Source organism: Megalobrama amblycephala, linkage group LG16 (genome assembly GCF_018812025.1).
Source record: "Megalobrama amblycephala isolate DHTTF-2021 linkage group LG16, ASM1881202v1, whole genome shotgun sequence".
Taxonomy (NCBI): Eukaryota; Metazoa; Chordata; class Actinopteri; order Cypriniformes; family Xenocyprididae; genus Megalobrama; species Megalobrama amblycephala.
In genome coordinates, this window is record NC_063059.1 from 37,089,719 (window position 1) to 37,104,837 (window position 15,119).

Genomic DNA, 15,119 nt, shown 5'->3' on the forward strand with positions numbered 1-15,119 from the left:
GAAGTGGTCCCACGCAATGACGGATGTGTTTACGGCTCAGGGGTTTGCCCGTGATGGAGTGGATTTGATAGCTCGTCGGTGAAGGAGAGATCTTGAGTTTGAGTTGTCTACAGAGAGCGCCTGAGATGAAGTTTCCGGCTGACCCTGAATCAAGGAGCGCCACCACTGGAACAGAGATATTTACAGCAGTAAGGGTTACAATGGTAGTGAGCGGTTTCATTTTCTGAATGGAGGGAAATATTGCACTCACCACGGGTCGAGGAGGACGTGTTGGGCATGTGGAGAGATTATGCCCCATAGATCCACAATAAAGACAAAGGTTCAGGGTCAGCCTTCTCTGTCTTTCATTAGGGGTGAGACGAGAATGATCAATTTGCATGGGCTCAGTAGCTGGTTCTGGAGAGCTGACGGGTTCGGACCGACGGAGGAGGTTGGTGGTGGATGACTGGCCCTGGTGTTCCAGGATACACGACTGCATAAGGGACCCCACGCGGATGGCAAGTTGGATGAAGCGTTCTAAACCCATGGAGTCCTCGTATGCAGCGAGATGCAGCCGCACGGTGGGTTCCAGCCCCTGACGGAAAGTGGTGATGAGGGCTTGCTCGTTCCAACCGCTGGTGGCGGCTAGCGTTCGAAACTGCAAGGCATATTCGTTAACAGAGAGATTTCTTTGTTTCAGATTATAGAGTTTCTCACCAGTCGAGGAATCCGTCAGTGGTTTCCCAAATACTTCCCGGAAGTGGGAGACGAACGCCGAATAGGATTTGACGACTGGGCCTTTTTGGGTCCATAGCGAATCTGCCCATTGCAGAGCCTTCCCTTGCAGTTGTGAAATAATGAACGCTACTTTAGCCGTGTCAGTGGTGTAGAGGTGCGGCTGCATCTCCAGGACCAGTTCACATTGGAGAAGGAATCCGCTGCATTCCTCCGCCGATCCAGAGTAGGGCGCCGGTTTGGCCATGGGACTGGCGGTAAATGCAGGTGAAGGAGCGGTGCTGGCGGGTGCGGAGACAGCCGTGTTGAGAGGTGACGATGTAGAGGGCTGTGGTGTGAGTGCTCGACGCAGCGCGTCCACGAGCTCCTGGAAAGGATCGTTGGTGCTCATGCCGTGAAGTTGTTAGGGTCCGGTCTTCTGTTATGATATAGACACGGAGGCAGAGGTAAAAGCAATCCAGGTGAGTTTTATTGAACAATGTGTAGAACACAGAGTGAAAATAGTAGCTATCAGGTTCTTGAGAGATGAATAGAAAGAGATACTGTCCTTGTTTGACTTGTAGATCCGGGAGCAGAGATGAGATGGAGGGAGACGTTGGAGACACTCACACACACAGGAAGGTAAGCACACGAAGGGACCAGGAGACGAAGGAGACGAAGGAGATGAAGGAGATCGCTGGAGCAGGTAAGTATGTCGATTGGGAGTCCTTAAGGTAAGCATACAAGTGTTGTAGTGCAAACGAGACCGGACAGTGAGTGTGTGTGAGTGTGGTGGCTTTGTAGTGCTGGTGATTGCAGAGTGAATGAGGTGCAGGTGGCGGTGATTAGTATGCTGGTGATTGAGTGCGTGGATACTGCGGTGAGGTGGAGCCTGGCGTGTCTGTGACAAACTGCTTTAAAACAACTGATATTTATAAAATTTGTTTATAAGTACACTACCATTCAAAAGTTTGGGATCGGTAAGATTTTTATTTTTTTTAAAAGAAGTTTCGTCTGCTCACCAAGGCTGCATTTATCTAATTAAAAATACAGTAAAAACAGTAATATTGTGAAATATTATTACAATTTAAAATAACTTTTCTATTTGAACATATTTTAAAATGTAATTTATTCCTGTGATCAAAGCTGAATTTTCAGCATCATTACTCCAGTCTTCAGTGTCACATGATCCTTCAGAAATCACTCTAATATGATGATTTTCATAACATTAAGAAATGTTGTGCCTTTTGTTCATCCAAACTTCAAATGACATTTTAATTTAAATATATTGGCCTACATGTTTCAGAAGTTTAGTAACTGAATCTGAAACTCAATCAATTATTTTTTTTCAGGTCTGTCTGAACTCTCTTCTTCTCTATGATCCTGACAGATGAACCATCTAAAAACCCAAAAGCAGGGTATAAGGGTTCAGTGAAAGTGGTCTGGACTCTGTGAAGGAGAGTCATTGTGTCAGAGACGCTGTAGAAGGACAGAGTTCCTGCTCTGTGATCCAGATACACTCCTATCCTAGAGGAGCAGACAGCAGGGATAAGGACCTGTGATTTATCATGTATGAAATGGACGTTCTGTTGAGCAAGTGACAATCTCCAAGATATTTTGTTGAAGCCAAGTCTACAGTCTTCACTCTTTTCTTTACGTCCAATTCCTTTGTAACAAACTGATACAGCCCATCTGTCTCCACTGCACTCGACCTCCCAGTAACAGCGACCGTACAAACCCTCTCGACACAAGATGTAGGGATACTCATCAAATCGCTCTGGGTGATCAGGATACTGCTGAATTTCAACCGAATGTGTTGCTTTTCTGTTCTCTTCTGACAAGATGATGTTTTTGTGTGCTGTGTTTGGATCCAGTTTCAGTTGACAGAAATCTGAGGATGGATGGATGCATACAAACAGAATTATAAACTTTATTATTATTACATTCTTTACATTTCACTTGACTGATCTTTATCAGTTCATATGTACAGTAGGGCCTATTTGTGTTTGTGAAAAACAGCTCAACTTACATTGCCAAAATGTATTTGGAGTCTTTGGTTCTGGAGTCTGTGCAACATGAACATTTGACACTGAAAACATGAGAAGAAACGCAATCGTAAATTCAATAGGTGTAATCATTAGGGATGTAACAAAATCAAAATCTCACGATAATATCTCGATATAAAGTCCACGATACGATATTTATTGACTTTATCTGACAAAGTCTTATTGAAGTCAATAAGACTTTGTCAGATTGAAACAGGAACTTCCAGTGTAGTGTTTTTCAGTTTTCATAATAAGGAAAAAATATTAAACAACCAATAAAAAAAACAGTAGTAAGGGAAAAAAATGCACAATACTCAACTGTAAAATGAGTTTAACAGACTGCTAATCTCAACAAATTCACTAAGACTTTACAAATACGGTTCATTAGTTAACATTAGTTAACTACATTAACTAATAATGAACTACATTACTACAGCATTCATTAATCTTTAATGTTAATTTCAACATTCACTAATATTTCATTAAAATCAAGAGTTGTATTTTGTTAACATTATTTAATGCACTGTAAACTAACATGAACAGCTATATTTTTATTAACTAACATTAACAAAGATTAACAAATACAGTTATTACGGCCTTCCATTAAGCCGTTGGTGTCGGTGGCAGAAGTAAGCATGTTAAGCACGCGTGCCCATGAAGTCCATACACGCAGATGTTAAAATGCAAACTGTCTCTTTATTTTGTTCCAGTCAATAAACACTGCTTCCAATCAGTTTCCTGTGAGCTCTCATTCTTATACTGTTCATTCCTTGCAGACAGAACACTTTATCCATAATCCATGTCAACACGTAAGCAATCATCTGTGCAGTAAAACAATGTATGGCTTAACACGGTTAGCACGGTCAAAAACTGTTTGCCTCTCAGCCACCAAACACACCTGTTGTCTCATTAAAGGATTACTCCACTTTTAAATAAACTTTTGCTGATAATTTACTCACCCCCATGTCATCCAAGATGTCCATGTCTTTCTTTCTTCAGTTGAAAAGAAATTAAGGTTTTTGATGTAAACATTCTAGGATTTTTCTCCATATCATTCATTTCAATGGGCACCAAACGGTTGAAGGTCCAAATGTCAGCTTCAGTGCAGCTTCAAAGGGCTTTAAAGACGATGAATAAGGGTCTTATCTTCATTTAAAAAAAAATAATTAAAAAGTTTAAGTTTTATAAGCACAAATGCTGGCCTTGCTCTTTTCTCCGATGCGCGTTCGTGACGTCACATAATACGCAATTACGTTGAAAAGGTCACGGTTGACATAGGCGGAAGTATCGAGTCAGTGTTTACATTACAAATGTGCGGAAGGAGGATCGTATACACATATTCAAATGTCTTTGTGTCAGTTTATTGTTTAACCCTTTGAGCGGTACGTTCCCCCATATGGGATGTTTATTTCTGTGCCCCTGGGCGTACGGTTCCACATATGGGATTTAGAATGTTCAGCGACGTCACATAACTGCTAGATTCAAACTGTGCTTTCGCGCTCTCGTCGTCACAGCTTTGCAGTGTTTTCAGCCATATAATGTTTCTTTTAAGGTTTCAGACATTTAAATACATATAAGCACCATTAAACAATACATTTGGAGTTTATAAAATACACACTGATGTCAGACGTCAGTGGAAGCATCAATAAACAGTGAATTCAAATATAATTTGCCAACATTTATTCATATCAGACACACATAATGGGTCTAAGTAACTATAAAGTTTACTCTCTTATTCTTCCAGTTCACCAGCCACTTACTTGCATACATTTCAGGAGAAACTGATGTATTCACCTGTTGTAAATCAGACTGACAGAACTCTGTGAAGTGCAGTGCAAACTAAAGCCGAGTTCAGACTGCACGATTTTAGCCCCGATTTTGGCTCGCCGACAGGTTTTGAGAAATCGCCGACAAATGCCCGAAATCACAGGCAAATCGGTGCTCATTCACGCGAGTGACAATCACGCAGTGTGAATGAGCAAAGACGCGATCTGAGAGAATCGCCGACGATTCAAAATCCTGCAGTGTGAAAAGTGTTCTGACTGAAAACTACATTGGCGATGACCGACAGCCAATGAGAGAGCAAGATACAGAGCAGCGGAGAGTTCGGGGAGGAGTTATAGACCACAACATCAGCAAGCATGGCTTCGTTTCAGATAAACATTACAATTCTATCAAACAGAAACAAAGCACAAACATTTGCTTGACCATCCGCAACAGCAGCACATTGAAAAGTTATTTATTTACCTCCAACTCTCCAACAGTATGAACACAGCAGCGACTGAATGCTTGCCAAGATAGTCATACAGTGTGAAAAGAACAGTTACCCGACTACTTTGAAAATCGTGCAGTCTGAACTCGGCTTAAGATGGCGGCGCCCATCTTAAGCCGAGTTCAGACTGCACGATCATAGATCAAGATCATAGATCAAGATAAAGATCATTTATAAAGGTTTTTAAATGACAAAACACACTCACTCACACATATTTGATAATCAGAATATCATATAGTTGAAGACATGTAAGCAAGTTTGCGAATATTTAAAATAAAAAAGGAAAAACAAAATAATAGTCATCAATCTCTCATACAGTGTTGTTGTGGCTACGTTCAGCGCTCGTGACGCACGCGACACGCACACGTCACCATGGAAACAATAAGGGCAAACGTTCTAAAATAAGGGTCGCCTTAAAAAAAAAAACTCACTCTGGGGGTCAGTTAGAATATTTTAAACTCACGCTTGAAAGGTGTGCGTATCCTGGGTGTTTTAAAATTAGAAAGCCTAAAAGAAAATTTTTGTCAGGACAGAAATTTTTGACTTTTCATAGATTTCCTATACACAATCCTGAGCGAATGAAACTGTGGTTGCTACGCCTACGTCAACCGTGACCTTTTCAATGTAATTGCGTATTACGTGACGTCACGAACGTGCATCGGAGAAAAGAGCAAAGCCAGCATTTGTGCTTATAAAACTTAAACTTTTTAATTTTTTTTTAAATGACCGATCGTTTCGCTAGATAAGACCCTTATTCATCGTCTAGTATCGTCTGGTGTCGTTTAAAGCCCTTTGAAGCTGCACTGAAGCTGACATTTGGACCTTCAACCGTTTGGTGCCCATTGAAATGAATGATATGGAGAAAAATCCTAGAATGTTTACATCAAAAACCTTAATTTCTTTTCGACTGAAGAAAGAAAGACATGGACATCTTGGATGACATGGGGGTGAGTAAATTATCAGCAAAAGTTTATTTAAAAGTGAACTAATCCTTTAACCCTGTGCTCTAAATATACAGCCACATTAGAGCGACACCCAATGGAGAAGACATGTATTGCATTAAAATGGCTTCTACAACAGTAACAAATGTATTCCTCGTGGTTAGTTCATGTTAGTGTTAACAAATTAACCTTATTGTAAAGTGTCACCACAAATTCACAAATTGGATTCATAAACACGTCACTTGTTTCTGAAAGAATGATTCTAGTTTTAACAGTAATTTATTGCCACCTAGTGGCATAACAATGCAATCGATATATTAGTTAAGGCCCCGATATACTTCAAAAGAAGTTATTTTTCGTACATTGTTTAGGAGTAAAACGAAGTTCGAAATGCGTGAGCAGCGATATACTGTAAACGAACATCTGACGCCGCCCACACTGCTGAGAGCGACGGTTAGATGAATATGTAAATACATGCTGTACACTTTCTTCTCAGTAATAAAATAAACACAACAAAAATTAGAAAATTGCAAGCATTTTTATAGAAAGCATAAGAAAAGCACCTGATCATAACAACCTCATCCTTACCTCAACAAACTCTACAGACGAAATGAGTCAGAGAACAGTTCCAAGCTAATGAAGGCGGAGCCGATGGTAGTAGGAAGATGTTTTGCAGCTGGAGCGAACTTCTCGTGAGAGCAAGCCGTTATGAACTTCCAAAAAGAACACAAAACGAACTTCATTTTGGCCTGATTTTGTTCGAAATGACGTCACATCAGTTCGTTCTTCGATTTTGTTTGAAGTGTATCGGGGCCTTTAGACTATTTTAAGCATTTTCAAAAGGTGATTTATTCACTGTTGTCTACAGAAACATAGACAACAGTTGTTTATCTGAATACTAAACTTTTGGATACGTCTGTTATAAATGGAATATTTGTAACAAAAATAATGATACTGTGTGTTTGAAAAGATAGTTTGTGAAGCTGTTTATATCTATCATGACAACTGCTCTCTAGATCAGTGGCAGCACGAACACAGATTTGAATGTGGCGATTTTATTTTTGTCTGAAGTTTAATATAGCCTACATGGGCGAATCGTTGTCATTTAGGAATTAGATCATATGGGTAATGAAATCGAGAACGCAATCTTTTGAAGACTAATCGTGCAGCTTTGTGCACCTCTCTCTCTGCATTGATACCTGACATATAGTAGCGCGAGGGCTTTTCACTGCATTCATTGTTGTAATATTCATGAGGTGAGACGTCTCTATTAAAGAATACGCTCCTCGCACTTTGTTCTGGATAAGAACTGTTTCTTAGTTCCCAACCCTATTTCCCACTTCCCTCCATTCTGTTCCACTTGGCTGAAAAAAAAAAAAAAAACTACACTTTTTGCCTGCAGGTTATCATTACATACAGTCAGGTGACCACGACAATATCGAGACAATTTTGCTATCGCGATACCGCAATATTGATAATACCATTACAACCCTAGTAATCATACATAGTATGAATGACACATTATATATTTCAAGGAAAAGAAGCATTCAGACCTTCTTGAGATATTCTTGCCTTTGCTGTTGACAGGCGTCCTCCAAAACCTCCTTAAACGCTGAGATTGAAATGTCTTTAAAAGACAGATGAGTGTGTTGAGTGAAGCTGGGAACGTCTTCAAATGAAGGTAAAACACACACAGACTGACAGCTCTGAAATCAGAATAATATAGCACTGCTTGTTACGTAAAAGAGACTATTCAAAAATGTGAAACAGTGAGTAAGTATAGAAACATGATGGTATAGCCTACCGATGAAAGGACTTTCATTACCTTCAGACACTGGATCTGATCTTCATTATTCAGAAGTTTCTCAATCTCTGCTTGTCTTTTTCTGAGTTCTGTCAGCTCTTGATCCAGATGTTTGTGAAGTTCCTCTGCTCGATCTATCTCAGTCTTCTCCTGAGCTCTGATCTGCTCTTTAATCTCAGAGCGTTTCTTCTCAAGAGAGCAGATGAGCTCAGTGAAGACCTTCTCAATGTCCTCCATGGTCTCTAGAGCTGAACTCTGTCAGAGACACAAAGATCTGATCATGCAGACAGGAACAACAGCTTAAATAATACATTCATGTGACCATTTCCATTATCATAGATGTTGTTGAAATCCAAAAGTGATTATGCTTTCAGTCTGATGAAAATGTCAAGATTTGAATTTTGCCTATTTAAAACATTAAAACATATAGTATATCTGTTGTATTCGTGATTTGACGAGTCATCTGGTCTTCATAGTACTGATACTCACTTTAAAAGACTTCACAGCTTCTCTGAGTTCCTGCTGACCTCTCTCTCGCTCCTGGATCAGCTTCTGACACTCCTCCTTGATCTCCTTTAACTCTTTCTGAAGATGTTGTTAATGTACAAAGTTAATATGTAAAAGAAAAATTGGGCTGCAAGCCAGAGACTAAAATCAGAGACCAATTCCTCAAAAAAGCACACTTTTGTTTATGCAAAATAAAGTTTAATATCATCTGTATACTTGTACGAATAGTGGATTGGATAAAAAGTTAATCATATAAAACTATGAATCACAGATGAACATGAATAAGCATTTACCTTTTGATTTGTCCATTCAGATTCCAGAGAAACCAAACGGTGTCCGTTATGATTGTCAATCATACACAAGTAACAAATGCACTGATGATCTTCCTGACAGTAAAACTCAACAAGTTTCCCATGACTGAGGCAGATGTTCTCCTGAATGTTTCTGGAAGCTTGGACTAGTTTGTGCTTCATAAACGCAGGAGATTCATAGTGAAGCTGCAGGTGAGTTTGACAGAAGGAGGCCAAGCACTGCAGACAGGACTTTACAGCTCTGTTCTTCTCTGTAGTGCAAACATCACACTCCACAGCAGCCGTTTGTAGGGACGTCTTCTGCAGCGTCTCCATCATCTCAGCTATCAGAGTGTTCTTCTTCAGTAGAGGTCTCTGACTGAAGCTCTCTCTGCATTGGGGACAGCGGTACGGCGGCCCCTGCTCCTTCTGGCCCCAGCAGTCAGTAATACAGCTCATACAGTAACTGTGTCCACAGGGAATCGTCACCGGCTCCTTCAGAGGATCCAAACAGACTGGACAGCTGAACTGATTCACATACTGACTCGCTGCAGATTCAGACATTTCTGAAGGAGTAACCTATAAATACACATGAAGACTTCAGATGCATAAGCCTCTAAGTGCCATCTGAAATTTTCTTCCAAAATGAGCATTTTTATTAACTGCCATTAAAGTGAAATTACTGAACCTAAACAAACGAGCGTGATAAAAATGCTTATTTTAGAAGAAAATTTCAGACGGCACTTAGTGTCTTCACATGTAAATCATTAATGAAAGAGAGCTTGTATAAAAATCTACAAAATGCTTATAGTTTTGTGTATTAATATGAAAGAATCTTAAACTCTTCATCTGTAACCAGAAGAATAAACATAATACATCTAGATTAACATATAAATATTATCAAACACATATAGTAATAATTGAATGTTGATTTTTCAATGCAAGCAAAAAGATATTAAAACCTTTTGTTAAGGATTATGACGTTCTTACCTGCTTTGACAAAATAACAAGTCAGATATCCACTCCTTAACAGCCTTAACCAAACTAGAAGAGTGTGGATCCTTAAGCAGAGGCTCGTGTAGCAGGGAAATAGGTTTCGTTTCTCCTGAATCCACAAACTTCCTGGTTTTCAGTGTGCAGATGAGAGAGAGAGAGAGAGAGAGAGAGAGAGAGAGTAAACATCTTGTTTATGTGAAACCATGACTTTGCAGTTTTGATGCTCTCTCTGTACTTTGCTGAAATCATACTGTATCTCTTGACACCAATTATCAGACTAGATGGTTTGTAATAACATACAGAAAATGTTTCTGTTTTAACAGCTTCTAACACTTCCAGCTATCTGTGAAATGATTAAATCATTAATGATTTTATGTTTGTTGTAGAATGTCACTGGCATCAAACATTGCAGAAATCATTACATGTTTTAATAAAAGTGTTGCTTCTTTTGCCTGGCAAGGCCAGACTGATATTTATTCTACAAGGTATATCAGTCTGGTCAGTCCGCCATCCGTCGCGATTCGAGTCAACTCCAAAACGTACCGTGCAATCAGATTTGTTTATTTCAGTGACGCAAACAGCGTCACTCTAGTGCGGCGAAAGTCCCTTCAATATCGAGCAGAGCAGACCGTCATGTCTCTTAAAGGTGCTAAAGAGGATGTTTTATAGATTTTTGCAATATTACTTGAAACTGTCTTTACTAACTGATAAAAGACTATTTATTAGGTGCACTGAAAGGAATAATATTAATATACATCATCTGTGCACGAGGTAGGGCCTTAAAAACATCAGCCAATCTTTTACGCGATCATCGTGTAAACGATTGGCCCTCTGGCTTGTCAATCACTGCTGTGACGTTCCTTGTGAGAGACGAGCGCGACTGCGCGCTCCGGTAACTTTCCACACTCCACAGGCGCCGCATGCAATGTTTTTGTCAGGAGACAGGAGTAACAACTGCAGATTATGAGTTACCTGCGGTGAGTCCGACATAACGAATCCACTAACACGACACAGCGAATGCCGGTGGTAAACACTCGTGTTCCAATACGAGTGTTTACGAGTTTTGGGAGGCGTTCCTTCGAAGGAGGGGGCGTTGTTCTTACGCATGCGCTCATTTAAAAAACTCAGTAACAGTCTTTGGTTTCTCAGTTGACGAAAAGATCCTCAGCACCTTTAAAGCAGTTTCTTTTTAGCCTTTTTAAGTGAAAACATGTAGAATCTCAGTATTGATCGGGTGACTGTGTTTTAAACAGTTTATTGAACAGCTTGATGGCCTGATACTATGGCTGCGTCCGAAACCGCCTACTCACTGAGTAGGTACTTAATTTCAGTAAGTCAAGTCAAGTCAAGTCAAATTTATTTATATAGCGCTTTTTACAATTTGTAATTGTTTCAAAGCAGCTTTACATATTAGGAGCACAGAAAAAAGAGAAATGGTTAAAAATAAGCTGTACAAGCAAGCGTGGTAATATGTAACATATACAAGATGGTGCTACATTAAGCCAATGTCGGCTGACTCCCAGGGGTGGAAAAAACCCCCTAGGAGAAAAACCCAGCGTGCTAGCACTGGGAAAAAAGTCCTAGGAGGGAAAAAACCCCTTGGAAGATATATATAATATATGTAAATGGATATGGAGATCAAAATCTGAATTATACATTTTTATTATAGAGATTAAAAATAGATTATATATAAATATATGTAAGCGGATACGGAGATTTAAAAATCTGAATTATAGATGCAGCCAGAACTGGATCTGTAGGCCCATTGTCTCCTGGGCTACGTTGTAGTCAGGTCCAGACACAGGTTCTCCATCTGATCTGGATACGGCCTGGATCCAGCACCCGGAAAACCTCAGGATAAGCAGAGAGACAGATATTAGCGTAGATGCCACTCTTATTCTGATGTACAGGTATATCTAGTGTTATAGGAAATGTTCTCGGTTCCGGCCGACCTAATTATTGCAGCGTAACAATCCTTTAACGGATTTGAAAAATGTTAATGTATTGATAATGTGTTATGTGTATGCAAGAGCAAAGAGATGTGTTTTTAGTCTAGATTTAAACTGACAGAGTGTGTCTGCTTCCCGAACAATGCTAGGAAGATTGTTCCAGAGTTTAGGTGCTAAATAGGAAAAGGATCTGCCGCCTTCAGTTGATTTTGATATTCTGGGTATTATCAACTGGCCTGAATTCTGAGATCGCAATAGACGTGAAGGACTATAATGCACCAAGAGCTCGCTTAGATATTGGGGAGCTAAACCATTTAGAGCTTTATAAGTAAGTAGCAAGATTTTAAAGTCTATACGATGTTTAATAGGGAGCCAATGTAATGTTGACAGAACTGGGCTAATATGGTCATACTTTCTGGTTCTAGTAAGAACTCTAGCTGCCGCATTTTGGACCAACTGTAGTCTGTTTAAAAGCCGAGCAGAACAACCACCCAGTAGAGCGTTACAGTAATCTAGTCTTGAGGTCATGAATGCATGAACCAACTGTTCCGCATTTGTCATTGAGAGCATATGTCGTAATTTAGATATATTTTTTAGATGGAAGAAGGCGGTTTTACAGATACTAGAAACATGACTTTCAAATGAAAGATTGGTATCAAAGAGCACACCCAGGTTCCTAACTGAGGACGAAGATTTAATGGAGCACCCGTCAAGTGTTAGAGAGTATTCAAGGTTTTTTCGTGAGGAAGTTTTTGGTCCAAAGATTAGGATATCAGTTTTTTCTGAATTTAATAATAAGAAATTTCTTGTCATCCAGTTTTTAATGTCAGCTATGCATTCTGTTAGTTTTGTGAATTTGTAGGTTTCGCCAGGGCGCGAGGAAATATAGAGCTGAGTATCGTCAGCGTAGCAGTGAAAACTAACACCATGCTTCCTAATTATCTCTCCTAAGGGCAGCATGTACAGAGTGAAAAGCAACGGTCCTAGTACTGAGCCTTGTGGTACTCCATATTGAACTTGTGATCGATACGACATCTCTTCATTAACTACTACAGACTGATAACGGTCAGATAAGTAAGATTTGAACCATGCCAAAGCAATTCCACTAATGCCAATATAGTTTTCAAGTCTTTTTAAAAGAATGTTGTGATCGATAGTGTCAAAAGCAGCACTGAGATCTAATAACACTAATAGAGAAATACAGCCACGATCGGATGATAAGAGTAGATCGTTTGTAACTCTAACGAGAGCAGTCTCAGTACTATGGTATGGTCTAAATCCTGACTGGAAATCCTCACAGATTCCATTTCTTTCTAAAAAGGAGCACAGTTGTGTTGAAACTGCCTTTTCTAGTATCTTTGACAGAAAAGGTAGATTCGAGATTGGCCTGTAATTTACTAAATCTCTCGGATCTAGTTGAGGTTTTTTAATAAGAGGTTTAATAATAGCCTGCTTAAAAGTTTTTGGCACGTATCCTAGTGTTAACGATGAATTAATTATATCAAGAAGTGGACCTACGACCTCTGGAAGCATTTCTTTCAGTAGTTTAGTCGGCATTGGGTCTAACATACATGTTGTTGATTTTGATGATTTGATAAGTTTAGATAATTCTTCCTCTCCTATAGCGGCGAATGATTCTAGTTTTACCTCAGGGACACTACAGTGCACTGTCTGAAGCGAAACTGTAGACGGTTGCATGTTTATAATTTTCTCTCTAATATTGTCAATCTTGCAAGTAAAGAAGTTCATAAAGTCATTACTGCTGTGCTCTTTGGAAACGTCAGCAGTTGAATCTCTGTTTCTAGTTAATTTAGCCACTGTGTCAAATAAGTACCTAGGATTATGTTTGTTTTCTATTAAGAGATTTGAAAAATAAGTAGATCTAGCATTTCTTATAGCCGTTCTGTACTCAATCATTTTTTCTTTCCACGAAAGGCGAAAAACTTCTAGTTTTGTTTTCTTCCAACTACGTTCAGCTTTTCTCACAGCTCGTTTTAGAGCCCGAGTGTGCTCATCATACCACAGCGTTGGATTAGTTTCCTTAATCTTCTTTAGACGTAAAGGAGCGACTGCATCTAATGTGCTGGAAAAGAGAGAGCCAATAGTTTCTGTTGCAGCATCGAGTTCTTCTAAGTTGTCAGGTGTACTAAGGCAATGAAACTGCTCGGGGAGATTATTTATAAAGCAATCTTTAGTGGTAGAAGTGATGGTTCTACCATATTTATGGCTGGGTGGTGGTTTTGTAGCCTTGGCTAACTGTATTATACACGACACTAAATAATGATCTGATATATCATCGCTCTGCTGTAGAATTTCAACAGCATCAATATCAATTCCATGCGACAGTATTAGATCTAAGGTATGATTACGACAATGAGTGGGTCCTGACACGTGTTGTCTAACTCCAATAGAGTTTAAAATGTCTGCAAATGCCAATCCAAATGCGTCTTTATTATTATCTACATGGATATTAAAATCACCAACAACAAGGACTTTATCCGCAGCCAGTACTAACTCTGATAGAAAATCAGCAAATTCTTTGATAAAGTCAGTATGGTGCCCTGGTGGCCTGTATACAGTAGCCAGCACAAATGTCAACTTACATAATGTTACATAAAGCACCATCACTTCAAAGGAGTTATATTTGAAATTCTTTTGAATGATTCTGAATATATTACTATAAATTACAGCAACACCTCCCCCTTTGCCTTTCTGTCGAGGATTGTGTCGATAGTCATAACCTTGAGGACTAGACTCATTTAAAATAATGTAATCGTCTGGTTTTAGCCAGGTTTCTGTCAAACACAGCAAGTCTAGTTTATTTTCTGTGATAATTTCATTTACAATAAGTGCTTTTGAAGAAATAGATCTAATATTCAGTAGCCCAAGCTTTATCATTTGTTTATCTAATTTATCTGTGATTTTCATTTTTTGAACATCAATTAAATTTTTACCCTTAAAAGGTTTCGGAAGTTTTTTGTATTTACTAGTTCGAGGTACAGACACAGTCTCTATGTGATAATATCTAGGTGAAAGAGTTTCTATGTGCTGTGAATTATTTGAGTTCTGTGACGTGAGGCAGCTAGCAGACGGTCGGTTTAGCCAGTTTGTCTGCGTCCTGATCTGGGCCCTGGTTTGTCATGGTTTAGCTCTAAGACTATTTGCCAAATTTCTAGATAGAAGAGCAGCACCATCCCGGGAGGGATGAATACAATCTCTTTTCAACAGATCAGGTCTGCCCCAAAAGCTTTTCCAATTGTCTATGAAACCTATATTATTCTGCGGACACCACTTAGACAGCCAGCCATTGAGTGATGATAACCTGCTAACTATCTCATCACTCCGACGAACAGGAAGAGGGCCAGAACAAATTACTTCTGCTGACATTGAATTTGCGAGTTCACACACCTCTTTAATGTTAATTTTAGTGATCTCCGACTGACGAAGTCGAACATCATTTGTGCCGACGTGGATAATGATTTTAGAATATTTACGTTTAGCATTAGCCAGCACTTTTAAATTTGCTTTGATGTCAGGTGCTCTGGCCCCGGCAAACATGTGACTATGGTGGCTGGTGTCTCTATTTTCACGTTCCGTGTAATAGAATCGCCAATAACTAGGG

The 15,119-nt window shown here is 39.4% G+C and overlaps 1 protein-coding gene across 1 annotated transcript; it reads right to left on the bottom strand.

Moving 5' to 3' along the window:
- Positions 1–1,815: 1,815 nt before the first annotated feature.
- On the bottom strand, positions 1,816–10,015 carry LOC125248717 (E3 ubiquitin/ISG15 ligase TRIM25-like). Its single transcript, XM_048160835.1, has 8 exons — positions 9,543–10,015; positions 8,556–9,131; positions 8,245–8,340; positions 7,777–8,010; positions 7,505–7,657; position 7,442; positions 2,723–2,782; positions 1,816–2,584 (listed from the first exon to the last, which is right to left on the bottom strand). The coding sequence occupies exons 2-8, from the start codon at positions 9,114–9,116 to the stop codon at positions 2,028–2,030; spliced, it is 1,662 nt and encodes a 553-aa protein (XP_048016792.1). The 5' UTR covers positions 9,117–9,131; positions 9,543–10,015; the 3' UTR covers positions 1,816–2,027.
- Between the last annotated feature and the right edge of the window lie 5,104 nt (positions 10,016–15,119).